General features: G+C 45.2%; 1 protein-coding gene across 1 annotated transcript; it reads right to left on the reverse strand.

The window, feature by feature from the left end:
- Nucleotides 1-8,714: 8,714 nt before the first annotated feature.
- Cpt2 (carnitine palmitoyltransferase 2) lies at nucleotides 8,715-26,994 on the reverse strand. The gene is made up of 5 exons (XM_031378114.1): nucleotides 26,699-26,994; nucleotides 17,729-17,809; nucleotides 15,637-15,743; nucleotides 10,995-12,299; nucleotides 8,715-9,293 (listed from the first exon to the last, which is right to left on the reverse strand). The coding sequence occupies exons 1-5, from the start codon at nucleotides 26,848-26,850 to the stop codon at nucleotides 8,962-8,964; spliced, it is 1,977 nt and encodes a 658-aa protein (XP_031233974.1). The 5' UTR covers nucleotides 26,851-26,994; the 3' UTR covers nucleotides 8,715-8,961.
- Nucleotides 26,995-27,278: the final 284 nt, after the last annotated feature.

Here is a 27,278-nt window from a genome sequence, read left to right on the forward strand (position 1 = left end):
AAAAAAAAAAAAAAGATTGTATTTTTAAATTATGTATACTGTGTGTATTTATGTGTAGGTATATGGGTGTGGGTGCAGGTGCCTTTGGAGACCAGAAGAGGATGTCGTCTCCCTTAGAGCTGGAGTTACACACTATTGTGACCCATCCGATGTGGATCCTAGGAACCAACTCAGGTTTTCTGCAAGAGCATTGTATGCTCTACATTGCTGTGCCCTCTCATCTGTAGCCCATGTTTTCCCACTTTTGAGAGAATAAAATGGCATGCTTTCCCCAGGCTGGTTCAGAGGGCCTAACAAAGGGAGCTGGCAAACTGGCCACATCTGAGAAGGGCAGGAAAGTGCCTGCTTTTCCTCCCTTCAAGTCTGGCAACCATGTTGTGTGTACTAATCCCACTGTAGAACTTTGGTCTGGTGCTTGCTTCCAGTCCCATGGGGTGTCTGAAGAGAGACCACGGGAGAGGGAGAGGAGGGAGGAGGAAGTGCCATGCGTTGAAGGTGGATTGGGGGTGCATGGCCCTGAGTCTCATGTGTTGGAATAGGAGTGGCCCAAGCAGAGCATGGAAGTGGTATCTAGGGGTTACTGACAAGCAAGTAGACACAGCACAGAGAGTTGATATCTGCCCAGCTCTAATGTTTTAAAGCTTATAAACATAAAGGTTTTGTGTCTTTTATTTGGGAACTAAATGATCCAAGGAGGAGTAGAAACCCCTAATATTTACTGCAACAGCCCTGTTTCCTGCTTCCTGGGTACTTCTGTAACTGACAGAGAAGGGTTTCCAGCCTCCCTCAAGGCAGTCTCTCATTCACTAGGCCCAAGCCACAGTCTACCCGAGAAGCAAGCAGGTAGCTCTGGACTTCGGAAGTAGCTTTGTTTCTACTCTCTGTACAGCCCATGTGTATTTGAGTTCATGAAATTACTCTTGGTTGAAAAAGGTTGGGGAACCCAAGTAGTCATCAAGAAGTGAAGTAGATGATGCAGACAGGTCATGTTCAATACCTATTTAATCAAAACACACCAAGAATTAGGAGAAAGCCAAGAGCAAGCGCTGTGTATGAGTGAGGAAAGGTCAGGGTGGCAGAGACTCCCTGTTACTGCTCTGGTGGCTTTGCTGGGTCCCACCAGTGTGATAAAAAGGAAAAAAGGGCGAAAAGAAGAAAGAACTTAGTAGAGAGTCCAGAGGAGTTCAGAGGTGCTGCTATATTTAAGAGCTGTGAAGAACCAAAGGCATTTCAATTCACTGACAAGCCAAAATTAATCAAGAAGATGCCTTTTACAGTAGCAGCCTGGGTGGGTGTCTCAGGGACAGAGCATGTGCAGAGCATGTAAGAATCCTGGTTACACTTGAGGACCACAAAGAAATACAACAGCGAGAAAATAGACCCCTTCCCAAACAAGGATTTCACCTCAAAGAAGTTTATAACTGGAGAATTCTATTAAGCTTCACTGAAAGTCATTAAATACCCATATTATGATTACAGATCAAAAGACAGTGTTCAGACACCCATTTTCAAAATTTTATAAATTTAATTGAAATTGCAACTTCTGTTCAATAGAACTTGAGTCAATTCTGAAATCCCTATGTCTTACAGATGGGAGACTTATGTACCAGATACCACAGTGTACAGAGCAGTGGCAGTTAAGCTAGTATGGTATTAGCCTTGTGATAGCCAAAGAGATCAATAAACAGGTTAAACAGACCAATAAGGAAAACATTGATGGTGGTGTTGCAAATGAACATGTTAATTATTAACTGTGTATGTAGAGACAAATGGTAAAATGCAACGAGGCAAGGTTGGAGCCCTACTTCACTCTGCACTGAATACACGTTCCATCGGAGGCTTGTAAGCTTGGGTGTTTGATGCTGACGTATGCGGGACGAGTGGATTACTGGGCTCAGTATCTGCCTCACTGCAAACCCTGGGCAAGTGTCTCCCATCTTGGGACCTTATTTTCTTCACGTAAACATAAGGACTCCTCATGAGTCATGTGTTACTCAATGAGATCAGTCCAAATGGTGCATCTGAGGACATCACAGCACACATGTGCCTCCCAAACACAGATGTTAAAAAATGGACTAGTGCCAGGAGGTGGTGGTGCACACCTTTAATCCCAGTACTTGGGAGGCAGAGCCAGGCGGATTTCTGAGATCGAGGCCAGACGGGTCTACAGAGTAAGTTCCAGGACAGCCTGGGCTACACAGAGAAACCCTGTCTCAAAACAAAACAAACAAACAAAAAAATGGACTAGTAAGATGGTGGCTTGGTGGATAGTGGCACTTGTTGGTAAGCCTGATAACCTGCCCCTCCTTACCAGGCCTGTGTACTGTCCAAGCTGTAAATAAGATAGTTTCAGGAGTCTGGGGAGCCAACAAGATGGGCACTGCAGGAGTTGGTTCTCTCCTTCCACTATGCAAATTCCAAGGATCTAATCAGGATATCAAGCTTGCCAACAAGTGTCAATACTCACCGAGCGAGCCACCATCTCACTAGTCCATTTTAAGAATGTGTGTATGGGAGGGATGTGTGCTGTGATAATGTGCATAAGTCAAAGGATCACTTGTAAAGTCTGTTCTCCATGTGGACTCCTGGGAATTAAATCAGGCTGGTGACAAGCACTTTTACCCAGTGAGTCATCTCACTGCTCCCAACCACTGGCTTTTGTTTGGACTTTTTAAGTAAAGGTGCTCAGTCTGCCCTTGAATTATCCCTGAGCAGATTTTTTTTTTTCAAAAGTACCATCTTTATCCAAAAATGCATATTTTCTTAGCTAGAGTGTAAGCTTGGCTTTTTGTGAATAACAATGTTGTGGTTTTGGTGTATTGAGCTGTATGCTTTGTGTTCAGCCACCTTTTCTGCTACTTCTCAGAGCAGGAACGCTCAGGGTCTCTGCTTAGCTGACTATAGCAATCCTTACACAACACTGTCCTAAGCCATGTGCCAATAGGTGAGCCCTGGAGATGGGAGAGGGGGATTTCAAGCCAGGCCTCTAGAAAGGCTCTTGGCACAGGACTTTATTGTTCTGGTACTTCTGCGAATCTGCACATTTGCTTGGAATTCTTTCCCAAGGGCTGCTCCAAAGTAAATGCTTTAAAAGGGTTACATTGGAGCTCACGTGTCCAGGAACAGGCGGGGAGTGGGGCATAAGCCATTAGCTGTAGTACCTCCCCAGCCATCCTTCTCACTGAGAAAACTGTTGAAAACACAAATTTCCTGGCTTCACTGAATGCCCATCAGATGTGCCTCTCCCGGGTGGAAGTCTGAGATGGTCTGGCACAAGCATTCCTAGCAGAATGGGATGCACGTCACAGCAGGAGGAGCTGTGGGGCTGCTGCAGGGACAGAGATGATGCAGACAGCGTACTCAGCATAGGGTCAGGGCTCAGCACACTGAGGCAACAGGACACAATAATGATCTGATCAGAAGTGCGCAGCCAGGCTAGACTGTTCTCTAGGGACCCAGCCCGGGGCACGATTCTCAGTGCCCTACAGCCCCCAGGTGGGGCCAGCCTGACTCAGGCCTGCCAGCCTTCCTTGCCACCCCACTGCTTCTGACATGCTAGAAGAATATAGCTGTTTTCTTGTCAAATGCAACGATAAAACCTTTGCCCAACAGCTGCCTCATGCTGCTCACTAAGGTGGGAAAAAGAAAAGTAGCTTGCCTGTGTTCCTTAGAGTGGGACTTTGAGCAGATTCTTTCACCACCTTCCAATTAGAGAGAAATGGTTCTGAACAGAAAGAAAATCCAACACAAGGAGAAAGCCGTGAGTATGGGTTACACTTAAAGCCAGTTAGAACTGCTTCACAATAGTTCACTTAGGAAGATCTGTGGCCTCTGGTGAATTATTAACTGTCACCTCAACCAGCTACAAAGTGCCTGGGAATCGGAAGTTATCTCGGGCTACGATCAGAGAAAACAATGGCATATCGGGGAGCTCTGCTAGTTAATTTTCTGTTCCTGTGACAAAATTCCATGACTAAGACAACTTATAGAATAGTTTATGTTGGCTTATGGTTCCATCAGGGCAGGGATGCAGAGCAGCAAGCAGCAGGAATTGGATACTGAGAACCTGTATCTTGAACTGTAAGCGCGAAGCAAGGCAAGTGAACTAGAGTAGGCAAGGTCCTCCCCCCGCCCCCCGCTCCCAAAGGCTGTCCCCAGCAAGACCAAACCTCCTAAATGCCCCCAAACAGTGCTACCAATTGGAAGCAAATATTCAGATACCAGAGACTAATGGGACATTTCTCATTCAAACCACAGTGAGACCAGGTGTTCTTCCCCTCCAGAGTGGGCAACATGAGCAGAGTGGAAGACTGGTGCGGAGTGGCCTAATGACATGTCACTCAACACTCACTGGGGTCTGGAGATCACTCTGTGAGATACAGTTGTACAAAAATTAGGGGTTTAACCAAGGGAGAAACCACTAGGGCAGGCATGATCAGCTTTTAGACAGCCAAGGACACAGCCCAACTCCATCAAAATCAGCACACCCATGTTGGGTACAGTAGCACAGACGGGAGTATAACTTAGCTTTTCACAAGCCTCAGTCATCTCTCTAAGCCGTTCCACTTCCACACTGTGCTGGATAGTTTATGCCAACTTGACACGAACTAAAGCCCTCTAAGAGGAGGGAACCTCAATTTTAAAAATACTTTCATAAGATGGGGCTGTAGGCAAGCCTATGGGTATTTTCTTAATTAGTGACTGATAGGGGAGGGTCCTGCATATTGTGGGTGGTGTCATCCCCGGGCTGGTGGTCCTGGGTTCTATAAGAAAGCAGGCTGAGCAAGCCATGGGGAGGAAGGCAGTAAGCATCGCCCTCCAAGGCCTCTGCATCAGCTCCTGCCTCCAGGTTCCTGCCCTGCTTGAATCTCTATGCTGGCTTCCTTCAATGATGAACAGTGATCTGGAAGTGGAAGCCAAATCAACCCTTCCCTTCCCCCAACATGCTTTTTGGCCATGGTGTTTCCTCACAGCAGTAGAAACCCTAGCTAGGAACACACCCTGGAGCTTTTCCATGAAGCCTTCCTGCATTCCCCCCCCACCCCAATAGCTCAGTAAGGCTGACTCTTACTTCTTAGGCCTACTCAGAGTTAATGGTGAGGTCCTGCTCTCCCCTGCTGAGCTTGCTCAGGCTGGTTCCCTGAGTCAGGAAGGCTCTGGGCTGGCACTGTGGCTATAGCTGCAGCAGATTGCCCACTCTCTGAACAGGCTGCATCTTCTGCTCTTGTATGGATTTATCATGGAGGCCTTCTGTGAACTGCTCCTCGGGCTCTAAAGCCTTCCAGAAGTTCTCTAACACACACTTGGGCTGTTTTGAAGGAAAGCCTGACACAAACCTCGCCATATTTGCCTTTGAGTGACCCAGACTCCCCTACCCCGCTCTGTTTTGCCTCTCTTACTTCTAGGCTGCTCTCCTTCATGACAGATGCTTTCTCCTACCTTGTAAAGACCCTGCCTGCCCCACTGCAGGCTCAGCTAATGTCCTGTCAATCTCAGGTCCCTGGTAAAGACGTTCTTCCTAAGGTCTCTGGTGGACAGAGTCCTATCAGCACCAGTCAACTGGACATCACACACTGCTTACCTCAAACCTAGTTCCCTCAATAGAGCTTGTCCCTCCTCTGTTGTCCTTTGGGACTGATATCCACGGGGACTTCTACTGGTGATGACCAAACATCTCTAATGGCTCTAACGAACCAGTCCATCAGAGACTGAATCCCCTTGCTTCAGACTATGCAGCTTGTCTCAAGGACTGGTGGGTGGTTACACTGCTCAATTTCTCTGTTTCTGCAACACTGGACTCATCTTGATCTGTTCCCATATCCCACAGCCTCACAAGCCAGGTTTTTTGTGAGCAGGTTCCTCCCGGGGGTGCCAGATCTAGGAGTTCCAGCAGGGGCTGTATATTAAGGCCTTCTTTCCTTTTGGCCCTTGAGCCATGGAAAACACCTCCATTTTTCCATCTGTCTTACCCAATCTACCTGCTTAGTCGGGAATGCCAATGCCAAAGCCACCACCTTGTGTCGTTTTTGCTGTCATTCTCTCCACCCTCCACCCAATACCAGCAGTCTGCCTCTGGGGTCTCCCTACCCTGGCCTCAGATAGACTCTTTATTACCCACAGCAGCCACTTGCTGATACCTCCACCCCCGGCATGCTACTCCCAGGACTTGCAATGCCTGTTCTAGACCACTGGCAATTCTCAAAACATCTCCCTACTTCCATCGGAACCCCAGCCATTAAGCAGTAATGCCACTCCATACCATCTGGAAGAAGCCAGCTTGCCATCATGGGATTTCCCCACTGACAGCTCCTGCCCTGCTGGCCACACCTTAGGTACACATCTCACTACTTTCTGCTCTGTCCATGCCTGGGCCACTATTCCTACAATGCCCTACAGGTAATACCACCATGCTAAAGTTTCTTCCACAAACACCAATCCCCACCCCAACTCACACCACTTTGCTTTATCCGTTTATCTCATTCCTCATATCAGGATACCACTGCTCCTCATAAACTCATTCTGTTTGTCATACTGTACCAACTATGCCAAATGTTGTTAAAATGTGTTCCCGGGGGAAATGTAAGCCACACCTACCCACCAAGCTGAAGCACAGTTCCACAGAAGTTCACTCTGAGGAACTAATGAGTCTTTTGGGCTTCCTTACAGCACATGGGTGAGGGTCACTTACAGTGGTGTGGACCATTCTCCTCCAACTGGCCGTGCCTGTAAGGCTTTCCTGTAGCCACACAGGTGGCGCGCCACCCCTCCCCCACCTCAGGCTTCCCTGTCTCAGCTGCTGGCCCATCTCCCTGCTACCCCATAACCAGCAGCTGCCCTGTTGCCAGGGATGGCACCCCAGTCACCATGAGGGACCATATCCTCTCAAACTGTGAGCCAAAATAAATCTTTGCTTAAGTCGGTTTTTATCACAGTGACAAGAAAAACCACTAGCACACCACCATTTTCTCATGAGACTAAGACAGGAAGAAAGGCTAGGCAGAGTGACAAGAACAATGGAGATTATGATAATCAGTATGCAGCTAAGGTGCACTGCCCAATGCAGTCACCCTGAACTTAAGCATTAAGTATAATCTTCAGAGCTGGGGAGACGGCTCAGTGGTTAAAAGCACTGGTCTTCCAGAGGACCTGGATTCAATTCCCAGCACCCACATGGCAGCTCACAACTGTCTGTAACTGCAGTTTCAGGGGATCTGATACCCTTACACCAATGCACATAAAATAAATTTTTAAAAAATAAGCAGGTGGTGATGGCCCAGCAATTGGGAGGCAGAGGTAGGTTGATCTCTGTGAGTTTGAGGCCAGCCTGGTCTACTGAGTAAGTTCCAGGACAGCCAAAGCTACACATACACATACACACACACACACACACACACACATAATTTTTCAACCTTACATGATTCAGTGGGGTGTAATCACCAATACTACAGGGAACTTGCTTTTCGAATGGAGTCAAAAGCTCCCTAGGGAACAGGCAGAAGTGGCAGACAAGAAGAGCACCCATGGGCCAGGAACTTCTTACTCATGCTACAGCTAATCCTTATAAGAATCTCTTATTATAGAAATTAGGAAGAGGATTAAATAAGAAAATGAATTAAGATAATTTGTGAAAACCTAAACCAGAATTCAGCCATATAAGAACTCAGTAGGAAGCCATTGGAGATAGTAAGATTATATACAAAAGCCATCCTTAAACACACACACACACACACACACACACACACCTGACAAATTTTCTCTTTCATACTACCAGCAGCACCCTAACAAATAGAAGTGGAAACAAAACAAAACAAAACAACAGTGCTCATTTCCCTCAGAGGAGATGCTCTCTACTACAGAATACAGACAGGTGTAGTAATCCTGACATCACAGTTAGCACACAGGCTTCAGCCAGTGGAACACAGGCCCATCAGAATTGGAATCCCTGGGCTGGAGAGATGGTTCTGAGGTTAAAAACATTTGCTGTTCTTCCAGAGAACCCAAGTTCAGTCAGTTCCTAGCACTACATCAGGCATTTCACAACCTCCTGTAACTTCAATTCCAAGAAATCCAATGCCTCCAGCCTCTGCAGACACCTGCACTTACATGCAAGTATCCACATACAGATACAGACAAATGGACAGACAGACAGACACAGACAGACAGACAGACACACACACACACACACACACACACACACACACTTAAAAAATAAAAATAGCCAGGTGGTGATGGCACATGCCTTTAATCCCAGCACTGGGGAGGCAGAGGCAGGCGGATCTCTGAGTTTGAGGCCAGCCTGGTCTACAGCACAAGTTCTGGGATACAGAGAAACACTGTCTTAGAAAAAATAATAATTTTTTAAAAATTGAAAATAAAAACATTCTAGAAAGAAAGGAAGGAAGAAAGAAAGAGAGAGAAAGGAAGACAGAGAAAAGAAAGAACTGGAATTTCTTCCCTAGCTAGAGAAGAATAAAATGGAGTAGTCTTCTAACCCATGGAAGAGCTTCTGCTCCAGCTGGCCTGCAAGTTCATGCCTTAGGAGTGCTTTTAAACAGACTGTATCCCAGAGACCAGGGCAGGCTTACAGGAAATCGACCCATGCTACCCCAAGACTGGGACCCCAAGGTCACTGTGCAACCTGTTCATGCTCTTGGAAAGTTCATTGGGGGATTAGGAAATAAGGTAGAGGATAAGGAAAAAAAAAAGGAACCATATTTCCAAGCAACACTGGGTTTTATTTCTATTTAAACAATAAATACAGCTGAGTTAGTTTTCCAAACCCTATCTCCTGAACACAGGGCTTTAGAGCTGCAATCTCTCAATACCTTTAGTTGGGATCTTCCACTCACACCTGCAGCACCAGGTGTGTTCAAGCACAGGGACTAGCTTTGTTGGCCCCGTCCAGCTACGTGAACACCCATGTTCATGAGGAAGAGTGGAGGCTTTCCACCAACTGAGAAGCTAAGTTTTGATGGCTTTGCCTTCTAGGGCATCGAACATGTCCTCCAAGCACTTCTGGACACAGTGGAGAAACTCTCGGGCATTGCGTCTTGAGTAGGAGGAGACATTGCAGCCTATCCAGTCATCGTGAACAGCATACGCAATGCCAAAGCCATCAGGGACCACAGGAGCAAAGCCACCAAGGCTCACTGCTGGGCTGTTCAGAGTGCTGGTGGACAGGATGTTGTGGTTTATCTGCTGGTACGCAGGGTCCAGATAGAGCTCAGGTAGAGTGTGCCCCCTGGCTGTTGCCAGATACCGTAGAGCAAACAAGTGCCGGTCAAAGCCCTGGCCTGTCAGAGACAAAATGAAAACTCAAGAGTGTCAGGACCTCACAGTGAAGACAGTATAGACAACCCCCAACCACACAAAAGGTGAGAGAAGGGTCTTCTCTACCACTGCATGCACGCCTCCAGCTTACCATATGGCAGGCCATTCCAGAAGACATAAAAACTCTATTCTCAGCTGCCAGCAAATGGGCTAAACATGAACCTAACATGGAAGCATGATGCTAAAAACACTGAACGTGGTGCATAACTGTACTCCCAGCACTAGGGAAGCTGAGACAGTAAGATTACAAATTTACAGCATGGACAACATGGCAAAAACCATGTGCAAGAACAAATGAAGGCCATGCATGGTGGCACACACCTTTAATATCCCAAAACTCAGGAGGCAGAGACATCCTGAGGTTCTCTGTGAGTTCAAGATCTGTCTGGTATACACATTAAGTGTCAGGTCAACCAGGACTACATAGAGAAAAACAAACAAACAAACAAACAAACAAACAAACAAGGGCTGGAGAGTTGGCTCAGTGGAACATTCATTGCCCATGATCCGGTTCAATTCCCAGAACCGACATGGCAGTTTACAACTGCGCATAACTCTAGTTCCAGGAGACTATAATGCCCTTTTCTGACCTCCACAGGCATCAGGAACACAAATGCTGCGCATACATACAGGGCAAAACACTCACACAATAAAATAATACATCTAAAATAATTAAACAAACAAAAAGACTGAGTCAGTTCAGAGCCAGATGGTATGAAGGGAACAATGAACTTCACAACTGAAATAAGGCTTAATGGGTAAGGCCCTGGGTTCAGTCCTCAACACACACACACACACACACACACACACACACACACACACACACACACACACACACCTCACCCATCACTACTTCTAGAGTGGCTAAAGAAAAAAAACTGGGTAAAACTCAAAGTTCACACGTAACAAACAGACTGACTAGGTGGAAAAGCGCTAAGGACATCTACCCAGGGTTGTAATCTCAGCCATGTGTAATCCTGGGCCAGTGGCTTAGCTTCCTAACTTAAAAATGGACAGAGAATAATTAGACGTCTTGAGCACCTCTTCATTCCAGGGTGCTATTAAATGCTGCATAACAGGACTGGACTATGAGATCCTCAATGTCCTTCCCAGTTCTTCAATTTTATCACAAATATTTGAAGAAAAATAACCCCAGCAGAATCAGAAGCAGGTATATCTCTGAGTTCAGCCTGGTTACATAGAAAGTTCCAGGACAGCCAGAGCTACACTGGGAAACCCTGTCTCACAAGGCTCAAATACATTACTAACCATCATGACCTTCTGAGATGACCTGTTTACAGAGCCAACACACTGTAGCTGAGGTGAAATAAGAGGGCAGGCTTAGAACTCCTAAATGGCCAAACATGTCTGATGACCAATAAGGGGCAGGGGGAAAAAAACAAAGAAACAACAAAACAAACCATTTGTTGCAGCTGAGATCGACTTTAAATGAGGGGAAGGTTCCCTGCCGTGTCACCTTAGCTTCTGATTCTAGGGGCTGCTCTGGCTGTTCAGACATGGCTAGCGTAGGAAAAAGATCATTTGGGAGTTGGCAAGTAGATTAAACCTAGTGATTGATGGTAGGGATCTGAGGTGAGTGGAACATTACTGAGGCTCACGAAGGGCAAGACCCAAGGTGTTCTCTCTCCCCTCCAGTGCCTTACCCATTGCTGCTTCTTTGGTCAGCTGGCCATGGTATTTGGAACACTCAGCCATCATGTGCTGAAGCTCTCCCACACTGTGCTTGGAGGGCTCCCTGACAAATGCCTCGGAGCATCTCTTAGTAAAGATGGAGGCTGGGCGGATAGTCTCTGTGCGGCCGTGCTTGAAGGCTGCAGTGCTGCAGGACTCATAGGTGGCCACCGTCTGGCCGTACTGGCGTAGGAAAGCCATCTGGAAGGCCAGCTGGGCCACTGCATCAGGGCTCAGCTTCTTCTTCTTCAGGAACTCCTTGCCACCTCTCTGAAACTGAATGGAGTCAATGGTGAGGGTTTTCATGGTGGTATCAAACTTCTCCTTAGCAGCAGTGATGCCAGCCTTTAAAGTGCTGCTGAGCTTAAAGCTGAGTTTCTGCACAGACACAGATGGGTCGGCGGCAGCCGGCTGGCTCTGGGGAGTGATGGCAGGGGTCTGAGTGCTGTCTTTGAACACTTCGTTGAAAAACCTAAGCACCGCTACACCATCCCCCCACGCATGCTCAAAGTGGACTGCAGCAGTGCCATCCTTGGCTACAATGAGGTTAAAGGACTTATCAAACCAGCGGTTCGTGCCATCACTGTGCAGCATGGTGTGTGACAGGTGAACAAGATCCTTCATTGGGAAGTCATCCAGGCAGAGGCAGAAGACAGCAGAGTCCACTTTCCTCAGGGTTTCCTCATTGCCATCAAGAACCAACTTCTGTCTGAGCTCTGCCCAGACATCTCGGTTCTCACTGGTCAAATATGCCAGAGGAAACTCGGGCACAGGGTTGCTGTCTGAGAGAATGTACTTTAGATGTGCCTGAATTTCTGAGGGATTCACAATGTTCCCATCTTGATCAAGGACATCAAAGACATAGAAATGTCCCTTTCTTAGGACCAGGAGGTGTCTAGCCTTGGTATCAGTAAAGAGTTCATCACGACTGGGTTTGGGTATACGAGTTGAATTGAAAAGCCGAAAATACTGGGACATATCCAGGGGATATGCGTTGACCAGGTAGGCTCCATACCAGGACAGAGAGGAAGGAACAAATCGTATGAGTCTTTTGAAGGCATCTGTGTCACTTTTGGCAGGGTTCAAGTGGAACACTTCTGGCTCTAGAAGGCCAGCTCGAAGTGTCTTCAGAAACCGCACTGCAGAAACAGTCAAGTTGGTGGCCCTGGTGAGCTGGTCATTATACTCAGGCTTCGGGTCCGGATTGAATGCCATAAATGGATTAAAGTTTAAAACGACAGAGTCTCGAGCAGTTAAATACATATCAAACCAGGGGCCTAAGAAAAAGGAAACATAAAAAGCCAATGCAATATCTAAAAATAAAATCTAAAAAAGAAAAAAATTCTAGCTCAAGTGGCAGAAATGACACCAACTTCAAGAAGGTGACTGTATTTGGCTGCACAGTGATTTACACCATATTAGCAGTATCACATAATGCATCATGCTCTTAGTCATCTGGATTCTGTTACTTTTAATAATGGTTCTGAGGTTCGCCCAGGTTGTAACAAGCATGTAAAATGGATAAGTACATTCTGTTTATCCATTCATCAGTTAATAGATATCTGGGTTTTTTTTTTTTTTTTTTACCTCTTAGCCAAGCATGATAATCCTATGAACCTTTCTTTATATGCAAGTTTCTACATGGACATATGTTCTCACTTCTTTTAAGAATATATGTAAGCTAGGTAAATCTCTTCTAAGCCTTTTAAAAAATGTTTTATTTAGTTTTTTGAGACAGGGTCTCTATCTCTACATAGCCCTAGAAGTCCTGGAATTCACTATGTAGGCCAGGTTGGCCTTGAATTTACAGAGATCTGACTGCCTCTGCTTCCTGAGTGCTGGTATTAGTTTGCCCACCACACCTGGCTTCTGTTAAGTCTTTTGAGGAATACCCACAAGCCCTATGTGAGACTCCAGTTCCATACCTTCAAAAGCAACTGTTCCTATGTAGACAGGGTCTCACTGTTGCTACTGCTAGTCTGAAATTTGCTAATTCTTCTGTCTCAGCCTTTTGGGTAGCCAGGATTACAAAAATGCCAAGCAAACCAATGTTAAGGTCAAGAGAAAGAGAAAGGAAAGCCTGAAAGTTTCAAAGTATCTAGGCAACTGGTAATGCCCAAGACAGATGGAAGAAGGTCAATTTCAACCTAGCAAGCAGGCAAGATACAACCTGCTTCATGCAGCAGACCTCCCAGAGGACCAGGGTGAAATGGTACCATTGCACATTTGCCTACCTCTCTATAATTCCTTCCTCACTCCTGTAGAATATAGGCTTTGTTTTCTCCATCAAGGTAAGCTGGAAGACATTCCAACTGAGCTCACAGATCTCTCCTCCAATCCATTTCTCTATACTGCACTCAGTGAGGGATGACTAGAAGCACCTTCCTAGGTAATCTAATCAGACACCACCACTAGAGGCACCCAAAGCTGAACCTACCCACAAAAGTTACGTCTAAAACTGAGCAGCCCCACCCTTCCCCACAGAGAACATCTCACTCATCAGGAGACAGTAGCCAAGGATGATACAGCTCAAATGAAAGGCAAGAGGAGAGGGAAAGGAACTCGGAGGAGAGAGATCATGATGAGTAAGAGTAGGAAACTTAAAGAATCTTCATAACAAGCTTGGTAAGGTCGCCGGCCACTAAGCATGAGACCTGAGTTAGATCGTCAGGGCTCAAATTATAATAAAGAACCAAGCCCTACAAGCTGTCCTATGACAATTGTATGCACGCACACACACGCGTACACACACACAAAGTAAATATAAAAAAAAAATGTAATCCTGACCAAAAAAAGATAGTGGAGCAGAGGGGAGAAGTGAAGAACAGAGACCAGGAATTAGAAATTCCACAGAAGAGATGAAAGAGAAACTAAATTTTCAAGACAGTAGAAGAAAAGAACAAGAGATGGGCCGGGCGGTGGTGGCACATGCCTTTAATCCCAGCACTTGGGAGGCAGAGGCAGGCGGATTTCTGAGTTCGATGCCAACCTGGTCTACAGAGTGAGTTCCAGGACAGCCAGAGCTACACAGAGAAACCCTGTTTCGAAAAAGTCAAAAAAAAAAAAAAAAAAAAAAAAAAAAAAAAAAAAAAAAGAACAAGAGATGGAAAATATGACAGAAACAAGAGATGGGAGGACTAGGACACACACACCCAAACCAGCATAGAAAGAGAGATATCTTCACCAGATGAGAAGAAATGAAGTAAGTAAAACAACACACATCCCAGGACAGAAGGACATGAGCTTCCCTAAGAGGGTTCAGTCAGTGACACAGCAAAAATAAGTAGGGACAGATATACACCAAAATACATTATATGAAATTTCAGAACACTGGGGAGAAAACTAGAAATTTCCAGAGAGGCAGAGAGAAAACAGACAAAGGTTAAAGCTCAGAATAATATCAGACTTATCTATCAACAGCAACAATTGGAGCTAACAGACAATGGAAAATAGCTTGTTTGTTTGTTTGTTTGTTTTGGTTTTTTGAGACAGGGTTTCACTGTATAGCCCCAGCTATTCTAGGACCAAATAAACTTTAAAACCTGTAGACCACTACAAGAGCAGTGAGTGCTCTTAACTACTAAGCCATCTCTCCAGCCTATATGGTTCTTTAAACTGTATGTATATATAATGGATAAAACTATAAACAATGGGCCAAGAAAATGGCTCCGTGGGTAAAGTGCTGTTATCAAGCCTGACCACCTAAATTTGGCCCCAGAAGCCCAAATGGTGGGAGGAGAGAACTCAGTTCTGCAATCTGTTCTCTGACTACCACATGCATGCTGGGCACATGAACCCTTGCCAGAAACAGATAAATGCACAGTTAAAAAAAATGCATATATATAAAATCTATCTCCAAATGTAATGGTACATCTATAATCCCAACTACTCAAAGCAGAACAATCATGAAATTGAAGCTAGCTTGGGTTACAAAGGGAGACCCCCCATCTCAAAAATAATAAAACATTTAAATAAGCCCAGGCAGTGGTGGTGCATGCCTTTAATTCCAGCACTTGGGAGGCAGAGGCAGGTGGATTTCTGAGTTTGAGGCCAGCCTGGTCAACAGAGTGAGTTCCAGCACAGCCAGGGATACACAGAGAAACCCTGTCTCAAAAAAAAAAAAAAAACTAATTTTTTTTTAATTTTTATTTTTTTTATTTTTTTTTAAGTATAAGAACAAGGCTGAATACCACCGACTCTAGACCAAAGATAACTGGGTTTTCTCGGACCAACTGCTCTACCTGGATCACAGAGCAAGGACTGACCTGCCAGTAACAGAATGTAAATGAGGACATGGGGACAGTTCTGGAAGCCAGATACAGCAGGCTGGCTGACCCATACTTGCATCAGAGAGGCACGTGAGACAAGGCTGCAGAGGACACTAGGCCAGACTGTGTAGGACTGAACGACATGTCACAAGACTCATATATCTTTTTCAGACAGAATCGATTAAATTTTGTCTCAACCCCATGTACTGTGAAGGCAAGCCACTGGTCTTGTGTGTGGATGCCAGCGCACACCTGCTTAAGCACTGGGATTCTTCCACACACTTCAGGCAGGGAAGGAGCTGAGATGTCTCGGGGAATGATGAACCCCACCCACACCCCCACCTACCTGAGATGTAGCTGGTGTGCTTATTCTGCTTATCCTGAGCAAGCAAGTGTGCATGCAGTTCCTTCCCAACGCCATTCTCAAAATTCTTACACAACATTTCTGTTTTCCTGTAATTTTCAAGAAAAGACAGATCAAACCACGGTGGGGAATATATGACTTACAGGTTCCTGGCCAGGAATTCACAGTCTGGGTCCCCAACAGTATATCCCAGAACCTGGGAATAAGGTCAGAAGAGAAGAGCACAAATCAGCCTAAAATGGATGCACCTAGGGAACTGGGAAGGCCAATGGCACCGCACAAAACCACTTGTCCATGAGGAGGCCGTCTGGCACGGAGAGGAGCTTTGGGGTCAAAAGGGGCCAAGTTTGAATCCTAACTCTGCCACATTCAGCCTGGGTGACTTCAGACAGGATGCTCATCTTTCCAGGTCTCAGTTTCTATTTGCATAGAAGAGAGATAATAATGCCATCTCAAGGAATTAAAAAACATAAAGCTTGGGACAGAGGAAAACATGGCATAGTAACTGGAAGCCATTGCATTGTTAAAGGAACTGTAGATGGCTATTTCAAAGCAGAGGCCTAGACTATGAACAGTTTACCTGTTTGTTTTACTGTGACTCTAATGAAATACTAGTAATCTGTACAGAAAACTCCCAGTGTGGGAAACAGCACCGATCATCTTACACTACAAGGCTTTGATGCAATCCTCTTCTGACAATACCCGATGTTCTCTTCAGAGTCCGTGCTGTGTTGGTTTCCTAAGGTTGCTCTTACAGGTGCCACAAACCCAATATGGATGAAAACCTAGTGTGGTGGTGCACGTCTTTGACACAAGCATTCTGGAGCAGAGGGAGGCAGGCAGAACTCTGTGAGTTCAAGGCCAGTCGGTTTGTACATAGTGAGTTCCAGGACAACCAGTACTATGTACAAGGCCCTGTCTCAAAACGACAATAGCAAACAAACAAACAAACAAACAAACAAACAAAAACAAAGAGTTTTACTCTCTGGGAGTCCTGGAGGCTAGAAGCACAAAACCAAGGTGTCAACAAGATGGTGTTCTCTCTACAGACCATGGAAGAGAGAATATGTTCCATGTACTTCTCTTGGCTTCTGGTGTTGGTAGGTGTTTTTTTTGTTTTGTTTTGTTTTTTAAGATTTATTTATTTATTATATGTAAGTACACTGTAGCTGTCTTCAGCTGCACCAGAAGAGGGCGTCAGATCTCATTATGGGTGGTTGTGAGCCACCATGTGGCTGCTGGTATTTGAACTCATGACCTTCCGAAGAGCAGTCGGTGCTCTTCCCGCTGAGCCATCTCACCAGCCCGGTAGGTGTTTTTTTTGTTTTGTTTTTGTTTTTGTTTTTTGTTTTTGTTTTTGTTTTTTTGTTTTTTTTTTAAGACAGGGTTTCTCTGTATAGCCCTGGCTGTCCTGGAACTCACTCTGTAGACCAGACTGGCCCTGAACTCAGAAATCCGTCTGCCTCTGCCTCCCAAGTACTGGGATTAAAGGCATATGCCACCACTGCACATCAGTCCTTGGTGTTCTTATTGTGAACACACCAGTCCAATCGCTACCTGAGTTCTTCGTGCCTGTCAACAACTCTTAAGGACATCAGTCGTGCTGGATTAGGACCTGCCCAATCCCAGAAGAACTACATCTAAATTAATTACATCTACAACAACCTGGTTTCCATGTAAGGTCTCATTTTGAGGTTTTACAAGGGCATGTATTTGGGGGCATGGTATCCAATCTGGTAAACATCTTCAGCAAGCAGACTCTGGTCTGCTGTAGGATCCTTTATGGCCTCCCTCCCCAGAACACTGGTCTCTTGAATATGACCAGTACTAGCCAGCCTCCCAAAATTAAGCACAAACATTCTGGCTTAAAAACCATATCCTGTTGAGTCTCACTAAAGAGACTTAGCCTAGCTTGATTAGTCTTTTGAGAATCTGCAAATATATAAACCAGGTTCTAGGTTCAGGGGGCTTTGTCAGGCTACTGATATCCTTTAAAGTTTGGTCTGAGACCATTTTGCTAGCCTCCCTTGAATTCTACCTGTCAGCAATAGTTCTCCAGGCTTGCAGTGTTTACCTGAACTGGCTGTCATTCAAGAGAGGCTTCTGTGCACTGAGGTATCTCTTCATGGTGTCTTCAAGTTTAGGGATAGGCAGCCTAGGGAGAACACAAAGTCAGTGTGAGGCTGACAGCATGGGAAGCTTTGCAAGCCAAACTAGTAACCCAAGTACTGGGACTAAGTCCTTCTTAAAAATGGAAAAACCAGTCACAAGTCAGAATTGATGGGCATGGCTGGGTGTAGGTCAGCGTAGAGCACTTCCCTAGCATAGCATGCATGAGGTCCCAGGTTTGATTCTAGCACCACAGTAGTAACAATCAGAGCTGATGAATTTATTACTGCATCAAGTTATTCTATTCTAGTAAAGTATCTATAAAAGTATTTTAATAATAATAATAATAATAATAATAATAATAATAATAATGATGATGATGATGATATTCAGAGTGGGAAAGCAGAGGCTAGCCCAAGCATTCTGTTTCCTGGCCAGCTATACTAACTGCTAACACTGTTTAGTACTAAGTCCTACCTTCTGAACATACATTCCCAACAATCCATGATGAAAGGAAAAAAGCTTTGTTTGTAAAATATTGTTGAGCATTTTACAAAAGAAAGTCACATAAGAGTGAAACAAAGCCAGATGTGGAGGCTCATGCTTTTAATCCCAGTGTTGTGTGTAGTTTTTGCTATCCCGCTTTAAGCTCTGGGCGGACTGCGCTACCAGCCCCAACCAGGTTCCCTTGGATCCTCAGATCACACACACACACACACACACACACACACACACACACACACACATTTTTATACTGCTTTAGCTCAATGGCCAGGTTCTTCTAAGTCTTCCTTGGCTATGGAGCCCTCCTCTTCACTCCCAGCTCAGCACCCTAAATCTGCCCTCAGCTTCAATTGCTCTGCTACCTTTAGTCCTATATCTGCCCTCAGCATAGTTACATTTCTAACCTCCCATCTGCTGCCCCAGTCCTACTTGGGAAAGTGGCTAATGGCTACTCCATCCTAGATCTTACATGACTGGTAGCTTTTCTCCCTCCGAAACATGGTGAATCTCTTTCTCCTTTCCCGGGTCTGCTAGCCTGCCTGAGAGGGAACTGGAAGTCCCCTATTCTGCCCAGCTCATTGGTCATTAGCATCTTTATTGATCAATCAAGAACCAATTGGGAAACAGGACCCTCAGTGTTCACACACAGATTCCCAATCAAGGCATCAGAACCACCCCCTACATCCCAGCACCTGGGAGGCAGAGGCAGGCAAATCTCTATGAGTTCGAGGCCAGCCTGCTCTACATAGAGTTCCAGGATAGCCAGAACTACACAGAGAAACTGTCTTAGAAAAAAGAAACAAAACAAAACTAAACTAAATGAAACAGAAGAAAGATCTGCCCAAAACAGCTCGATATGGAGGCTGCATACATTGAAAGGTAAAAACTGATGACTACACCATGCCCGGCATCAGCATCCTCTCAGTAGTCGCTAGGCATCCCCATGTGCTCAGACAACAGTAAGGGCACCCAATGCTGACTTACTCCCTAGCAACAGATTCCCCAGACATCATGGGATCTTCTCTGCCATTTCAATAATTTTATTGAAAGATGTACAACCTAGCATTAATACAATAATAGCTTTTTTACTTCTACCAAGATGAAATTAACAGTTACATGCAATCCTAGCAGTTGAGAGGCAGAGGCAGGCAGATTTCTGAGTTCGAGGCCAGCCTGGTCTACAGAGTGAGTTCCAGGACAGCCAGGGCTATACAGAGAAACCCTGTCTCAAAAAGCCAAAAAAAAAAAAAAAAAAAAAAAAAAAAAAAAAAAAAAAAAAGAAAGAAAAAGAAAAAAAGGAAAGAAAAAACAGTTACATGCAAAATACTGAACTCTATTAGTCACTTATGAATACCAAATCACTATCCATAAGCACAACACAGCATAGCTCAGCTTATCTATCTATCTATCTATCTATCTATCTATCTATCTATCTATCTATCTATCTATTGGTTTTTAGAGACAGGGTTTCTTTGTGTAACAGAATTTTGGCTGTCTTGAAAATTGCTCTGTAGACCAGGCTGGCCTCAAACTCATAGAGATCTGCCTGCCTCTGCCTCCCAAGTGCTGGGATTAATTTAAAGGCATGGGCCACCACCATCTGGCTACATAGCTCAGTTTATGACATGCTATACTGCATGTATTTATCTTTAAATGTATGCTTATCTATAATTTGATAAGAATAAATGTAAATTATTTATAGCCACTGTGAACTTAGACACCAGCCAGTAACCAACCACTCAGGACACTTTGATCCCACTGATCCCTTTTAGGCACTGACTTACACAGGATGTCCCAAATATTACCTCAGCTACTTTATAATTACAAAATGTACTAGTTAAATTTCTTAGGTTTTAACACCAAAGGTATTAAGGAAAAAGTTTTCCCTTCTTTTTAAGGAAACTCCTAAATCAGAGACAACATTGGTTTGTGAAAAACAGCCCTTAGTAAAAACTTCTGAATGATCAATTCTATCCTGACTGCACTTTCTTCAATGGAATACTGACATTCTCAGACTAGTGACTTTTTTTTAAACTACTAATTGCACAATGTAAGAGTTTTTTGTTGCTGTGACAAAAGTCCTAAGCAAAATAACATAGAGGAGGAGAGATCTCCTGGGATGGACCTTGAATTGCAATATCTGCTGTTTTCTGGAAGTTTCCAGCCACCAGCGTGAGGTCAAAAAGAATGAAGCCAGGAAGAGGGGCAGAGAACCGCCTCTTGTGGTTATGGCATCTTATAGCAAAGGCCTTTCCACCACTAGTTCTTCCCATAGAGCTTCTCTGGTGACCACTGGGCCAACATGGGGAAGGTTTTTAATAAACTTACATCTGATGAATTAACTAATTACTTCCTCTTCTACCCAGCATTAGACTGTTTTATGCTGTCACAAATCAAGACAACATAAAGTTTTATAACTTTTTTGTTTTGTTTTGTTTTTCGAGACAGGGTTTCTCTGTATAGCCCTGGCTGTCCTGGAACTCACTCTGTAGACCAGAGTGGCCTCAAACTTAGAAATCCACCTGCCTCTGCCTTCCAAGTGCTGGGATTAAAGGCATGCACCACCACTGCCTGGCTCTTTCTCAATTTATTTTATATGCATGCATGTCTGTGTGAAGGTGTTAGACCCCCTGGAATTGGAGTTATAGACAGCTATGAGCTGCCATGTGGATGCTGGGAATTGGACCCAGGTCCTCTGGAAGAGCAGCAGCTGGTACGCTTAACTGCTGAGCCATCTCTCCAGTCAAATTTACTTATTTATTTATTTATTTACTTACTTACTTATTTAGAAATAGGGACTAACTATGTAGCCCTGAGTGGCCTAGAACTCACAGAGATCCACCTGCTTCCGCCTCCCAAGTGCTGAGATTAAAGTTATGGACCACCTCACCCAGCAGAAGACCAGACTCTTGAAGGTCATTTTGCTATATCATAACATGACAGAAGACAGCAGCACATGGGCTATAAAAGGCCAAACTTGCTTGGTTGTTGTTTTGGGGACAGGTCGTGCTATAAAGCCCAGGCTGGACTGGAACTCATGGCGATCCTCCTGCCTCAGCCTACCAAGTGCTGAGATTATAGAGGTGAGCCACTATGCCAGTTCAAATTTGCTATTATAACACAGTTACTTTTTTAATAATACCCCACTCCCAAGAAGAACCCACTCTCTGGGTTTTTCTCTACCAAATTCAGTGGCAGGAGCCAGGAAGAAGGCCAAGTGAGTAAAGGCACTCACCTCCAAGCCTAATGATCTGAATTTAATCTCCAGGGACCACATAATGAGAAAGAATCTGCAATTTGTCCTCTGACCTCCTCAACTACACAGCACATGCATGCACATGCGAGCACACATGCGCGCACACACAAATAAGTGGGTTTTTTTCAATTTTGTGGCAATTCTTACTTATTTTTCTCCTCACCAAACTGAGAGCTCATTAATAGATGCCTGAATTGTTATCATATAGAAGATGCAGCTAGAAACTCTCCAATTATCCTGTGGGTTTTGACATCATCATCTGTGTTTCTCCCCTTACCCTCCTCACCCTGAATATTTGTGTCTTTCAGGACTGTATATATTGCAACAGTTTTTTGCTCTAATTTGGCCATTTTGACCTTTATGGGTTCCTCCAAGAGGAAGTAAGAGTGAAACCAGAAGCAGCAGGATTTTGCCAACTGCAAGTTTATTCTCATTATAGATGGCACGCTAGAAAATGTCTGACTGTTGCCGTCAAACAATCCTGAGTTCAAACATTAGGTCACCTTCCAGAAGGAAGATTAGGGATTGCAAAGGGGAGGCAGACAGAGTGAGATGTGTCTAACTAACGAGTACAGGCTTTGAGAGGAAGGATGATAAAATAGATTCCACAGTAGTGATGGCTGCAGTGCTGTGAATGTGCTAAAAATGATACACTGGGAAAACTGAATTCTGGGCTGGCAAGATGGCTGAATCAGTAAAGTGCTTAAGCAGGAGGGGCCCACAGAGCCCACTTCTAAAAAAGCAGGTATGACAGCATATGAGTGTAATGCTAGCACTAGATGTAGGTGGAGATGGGGATGCTTGGGGCTAGCAGACCAGCCCACCCAGACTGTCTTGTAAGGACTGTTTTTAACTGTCCACTTGACACAGTCTAGAATCACCTGGGAGTAATTTCAATGGATTTGCCACTGGAGGATTTATATTTAATATGACTTACAAGATTAGGATTCTAGTTGTTGTACCCAGCAAATTAGTTACTACTGATTCTGAACTAAGTTTGTGTGGTGTTTTCCTTCATGCGGCGGCTCAACTGGGTTCCAGAGGGAAAGATACAACGGCAAAGTGTGGGTCTGCAAGAAGTGTACCCTAAAAGGCTGTGGGAATTTTGAAGCATGGGGTTGGTGTGGTATCGACCCACCAGTAGGAACTTAGTGATCTGGGTGCAGAGATTTCGGAGCTCTGAATCAGAGACTCCACGAGATGAGAACAGACTGGCCATGTCCACAGGAGCCTGCTGGTGATAGCATGGATTTGCTCTTTTATTATTTCATGCTACAGAACTGTCTGAGTTGGGCCAGCCTGTAGCCATGCCTGTGAGTAATTTTCTTAGGCTAAGTGAGGTGGGAAGACCCACCCTGAATGTTGGCTTCTAGCCTCCTGGTCAGATCTTTGGCAACCCACTGAAAAACCAATAAGACAGGACTCAGAATTCCTAGGAAATGGCAAACAATGTTCATTACCTTTGGTCACTGAGAGATGGGTGAAAGCTATGCTTTATGTGCTGGCTGCCTCTCTGCAACCATGAAGAGAAAACCAGCTTGAGGATGAAATCACATAAACGAAGAGTTCAGCAAGGAGGCAAAACAGCCTCCAAGTGGATTCTGGGAACCTGTGTGAGCTCATAGATCTCGAGTTACTTGAGCCAGTTTAGCTGGACTTTCTGCAACATGTACAAAGACTCTTATTATAACAATCTTCTTTTAATAGAGTGTTCCCCAACCATTCTCCCAGGAACAAGATCAAGACAGGAGAGCTCTGGGTGCTTCATCAGGCCTCAAAAAAGGTTAGAGCCAGGGTTTGGAGAGATGCTCACAGCAACTTCATCTTAACCACTCGTGTTTTCCTGTCCCACCCCATCCCTATCTAACAGACATTTGCCCTAATAAAGATGAAGGGGAAATACTGAATAGATTTATGTCCTGTGTAAGCTACTGAATCACCTGCTCCCAAACCCAGTCCGAGTCCCCAAAGCAGGGACTTTGCCATTCTTCCTGCAAGAACACAGATAAAATGCCTTCTCTGTCTACAGGATCTAGTTATAATTGGGGTAGTGTTCAAAAGAGTCATTTAGGAATAAAGTTATTCTGGAAAACAAGAAGTCTGGCCTGGAAGACATGCCTTTGGAGCTCAAAAATTAGTTTCTACCAGTTACTCTAGTGCCAGCCCTCTCCTCCAAAAACAAACAAACAAACAAACAACAAACCAACCCACATTACTACCGTATGTTCTTCATGGAGCAGCCGACTTTCCCAGTGCCTCATCTTAAAGTGGGAGTTAGATGAGATACTCTCTGTGTCAGCAATTCTGGGCCAGTAAAATATATTCTCTTTGACACTCATCAGTGTCATACTTGGCAGGGAGCCCTGACCTTGAGATCAGGTAGAACTTAGTTTCTGATTTATTTATTCCTAAATGATTACCACTCTTACCTCCCACACAGGTTCCCTATAGAATGTGCCCATTGTTTTGAATACCAGCTATCACTGTAAGTGGTTAAATGAAAAGCAACAGATAACTGGCATTTATTCTCATGGTTCCGCTGTAGATCTAATATGACTCCTCATAAGGTCCCTCTCCACTAAACATTCCAGCCACAAACCAGCAAGGCCTAAATGGTGTAGCTTTGTGCTAATGTCTACCTCTCAACCTCTCTATGTTCAATGCTGTTTCAGATGCTTTTTCCTGATGTGCAGCCCTGTTCTTCCTCTCACTTGGTAAATATCAAATTCCAGGTCAGTGTCACCTCCTCTAGGGGGCTTCCCTCACCTACTCAAACATTAAATAGCTGACAGAGCATGGCAGTTGTCGTCTTGTACCAGTTACCATGCTTGTGAATGTTTACTGAGTATAAAACCCACACAAGGGCTTTATATGGCATGTTTAATTCTAATTACTCTCTGAAGCTGGATTTACAGACAGTTGGGAGCTGCTGGATGTGATACTGGGAGCAGAACTCAAGTCCTCTGCAAGAGCAGCAATCACTCTTGCCCACTGAGCCATTTCTCTATACCCCTGATATGCATCTCTTAGTATATACAAGAACAAAACCCACAGCACTTGAAAAAGATAAGCAGATATTAATTCCAGGGCTCCTACTAGACAGAGTCCAAGGCCAATGTTGCTAAATGAAGCAGTGATAAGAAGCGGCAGTGGGCGTGACAATGACTTCCTCATCCCTGGCGTCTTACCCCAAGGGCCTCCTAATAGTCCAAAGAACTGTGTTGCCATTCACCTCACAGAGGACTCTGGCTCTTTAACTGTGAAAAACTGCAGCCCTGATGGCAAATACATAGTCAGAAACTAAGTTCTACCCGACCTCAAGGTCAGGGCTCCCTGCCAAGTGTGACACTGATGAGTGTCAAAGAGAATATATTTTACTAGCCCAGAATTGCTGACACAGAGAGTATCTCATCTAACTCCCACTTTGAGATGAGGCACCAGGAAAGTCGGCTGCTCTATGAAGAGCATACAGTAGTAGTGTGGATTGGTTGGTTTGTTGTTTGTTTGTTTGTTTTGTTTTTGGAGGAGGGGGCTAGTTGGTTTTTTCCCCAAGACAGGTTCTAAAATGTAGCTCTGGCTATCCTGGAACTCACGACATAGATCAGGTGAGCCTTGAACTCACAGCCAGCCTCCACCTCCTGAATGCTAGGATTAAAGGTATGCACCACTACACTTGACTAGTGATATTATTTATACTTCCAGGAACATGCCACTACACCTGACAAGCAATACTATTTATACTTCCAGGATCTTACAGACGTTTGTACTGTGGACAAGACTAAATTATGTTGAGTATTCGTACAGCTTTCCAATTCTAAACTGCCGACAGTCCATCCGATCTTAAACCTGGGTGAGGCACAGACCTGCCTGAAAGTCAGTGCCCATCTGACTCAGCAAATCAAAACAATCTTTCCCAAGTCCTCACCTTTCCCCTACATATTAGTGCAGCTCACACAGGCTGTCCGGAGAGGCCAGGTCACACCCTCGTCCTACAATAGCAAAGCCCCTTTCTCTTTCCCCCTCCCTCCTGCTCAATTCAGATAACCTCACTGTAGTTGATCTTACACGTTAGCACACCAGGCATTCTTGCTGAGAAGGCAGGGTGCGCAGATGACACTGGTTTAAATAACTGCTGGACATAGAGGAAAACAAACCTCACAGCAGGGAACAATACCTTGGTACAATGCTTGTCTTTTCCGGGATGGGATGAGGCAGGAAGGATCACTGGCAGTTAGGCCAGGAGGGCAGTGAGAAGGGATTTTGAAACAGGGCTGGAGCTTGGTTGGGAAATGAACAGTGAATGTAGAGAAGACAGCTTAGGTTTGGTTTAGAGTGAAGGTAATTTCTGTTCTTGGAGTAGAACTGGCAACCCAGATCAAAGCTGAGAGATCAGAGGGAAAACTAGACTCCAGATTTAAGGAGGTACTGGGTACTGGGGAGAGGGGGTGACGGACATGGAGGAACACTTATTAGGGCGGTTCGGATAGGCCAGCTGCTGTGGGTGGCGTGGTGGGGACCACCTGAAAGAGTGCTGAGGAAGGTTTGGTGGGCATAAGAAGGTTCTAGGTTAAGGCTAACCTTAGAAGATGGAGAATGCTAAATTGAGGGTAAAAGGTGTGCTTGCATCGACTGATGGGACACTAACAGTGCAGGTCCTGGAAGAGGAGTGGCTGGGTGTTCCCAGCAACAGGTAAAGAAGGTGAATAGTGGAAACTGACCAGAGGGAGACCCATGTTAGGAACTGGCTATCCTCTCTGGATGGGGGTGCCCTATGTCTTTAATGCCAGCACTCTGTAGGCAGAAGCAAGAGGGCCTCTGTAGGCCAGCCTGATCTACAGAGCAAGTTCTAAGGCACACAAACCCTCAAAACAAAACAAGGAATTGACTACCCCAGTAGAAAGGATTCGGGTAGTTTTCAGGCATTAAGTGTGTAGGGCTCAGGATAGCTGTCTGAAAGATAATGGAGAGGGAGTTTGTAAGATTCAAGATGAAACTTGTAGACAGGAGGGTTGCGGAGGGGACTTTAAAAGTATCTGAATCTTCTGAGCCAGGGAATTTTCAAAGTCTCAGGTTTTCCAAGCTGGGGAATGTGACTGCCTCTAGGGCTGGAGGTTCAAGGCAAGTCCTGAGCGCCAGGAGTCGGGTCGGCGGCCGGGGCCAGGAGGCTGGGCTCACCTGGGCAGGCTGTCCTGGTAGTGCATGGTGGGTACGATGCTGTGCTGCAGATACTCGGCGGGCCCCGAGACAGCACTTAAAGGCCGACTAGGGGCTCCCAGGACGAGCAAGGGGCAGCGGGGCCAGTCACGCAACAGCAGGCGCGGCATCATCGTCCCGGGCGGCTACGGCGGCTTGAGAACGCGGAGGCTGAGAGAGTTCCTGAGCCAGCAGGCCGCTGCCCTCAGGCCCGGGACACCACGCAGGGGATCAACTTCTAGTTCAACTCCGCCCACAGAGGCACTTCCGGGCACGGACAGGCGGCAGCCCCGCCCGCACCCGGCTTCTCCCAGAACACGCCCATATCGTGGCTACGCCCACGAGTAGACCACGCCCATCTGGGCCTGAAGCGGTCGCTAGACAGTAAGTCCAGCTAATGCCCTCTTCTGGTGTGTCTGAAGACAGCTATAGTGTACTCACATGCATAAAGAAAATAAATAAATAAATCTTAAAAATAAAAAGATTTCTGTTTAAAAAAAAAAAAGAAATCAGAGATAGAGAAAAAGAAACGCTGAAACTTGGCATTTGGCAGACCTAAACT

Source organism: Mastomys coucha, unplaced genomic scaffold (assembly GCF_008632895.1).
Source record: "Mastomys coucha isolate ucsf_1 unplaced genomic scaffold, UCSF_Mcou_1 pScaffold18, whole genome shotgun sequence".
Lineage (NCBI taxonomy): Eukaryota > Metazoa > Chordata > Mammalia > Rodentia > Muridae > Mastomys > Mastomys coucha.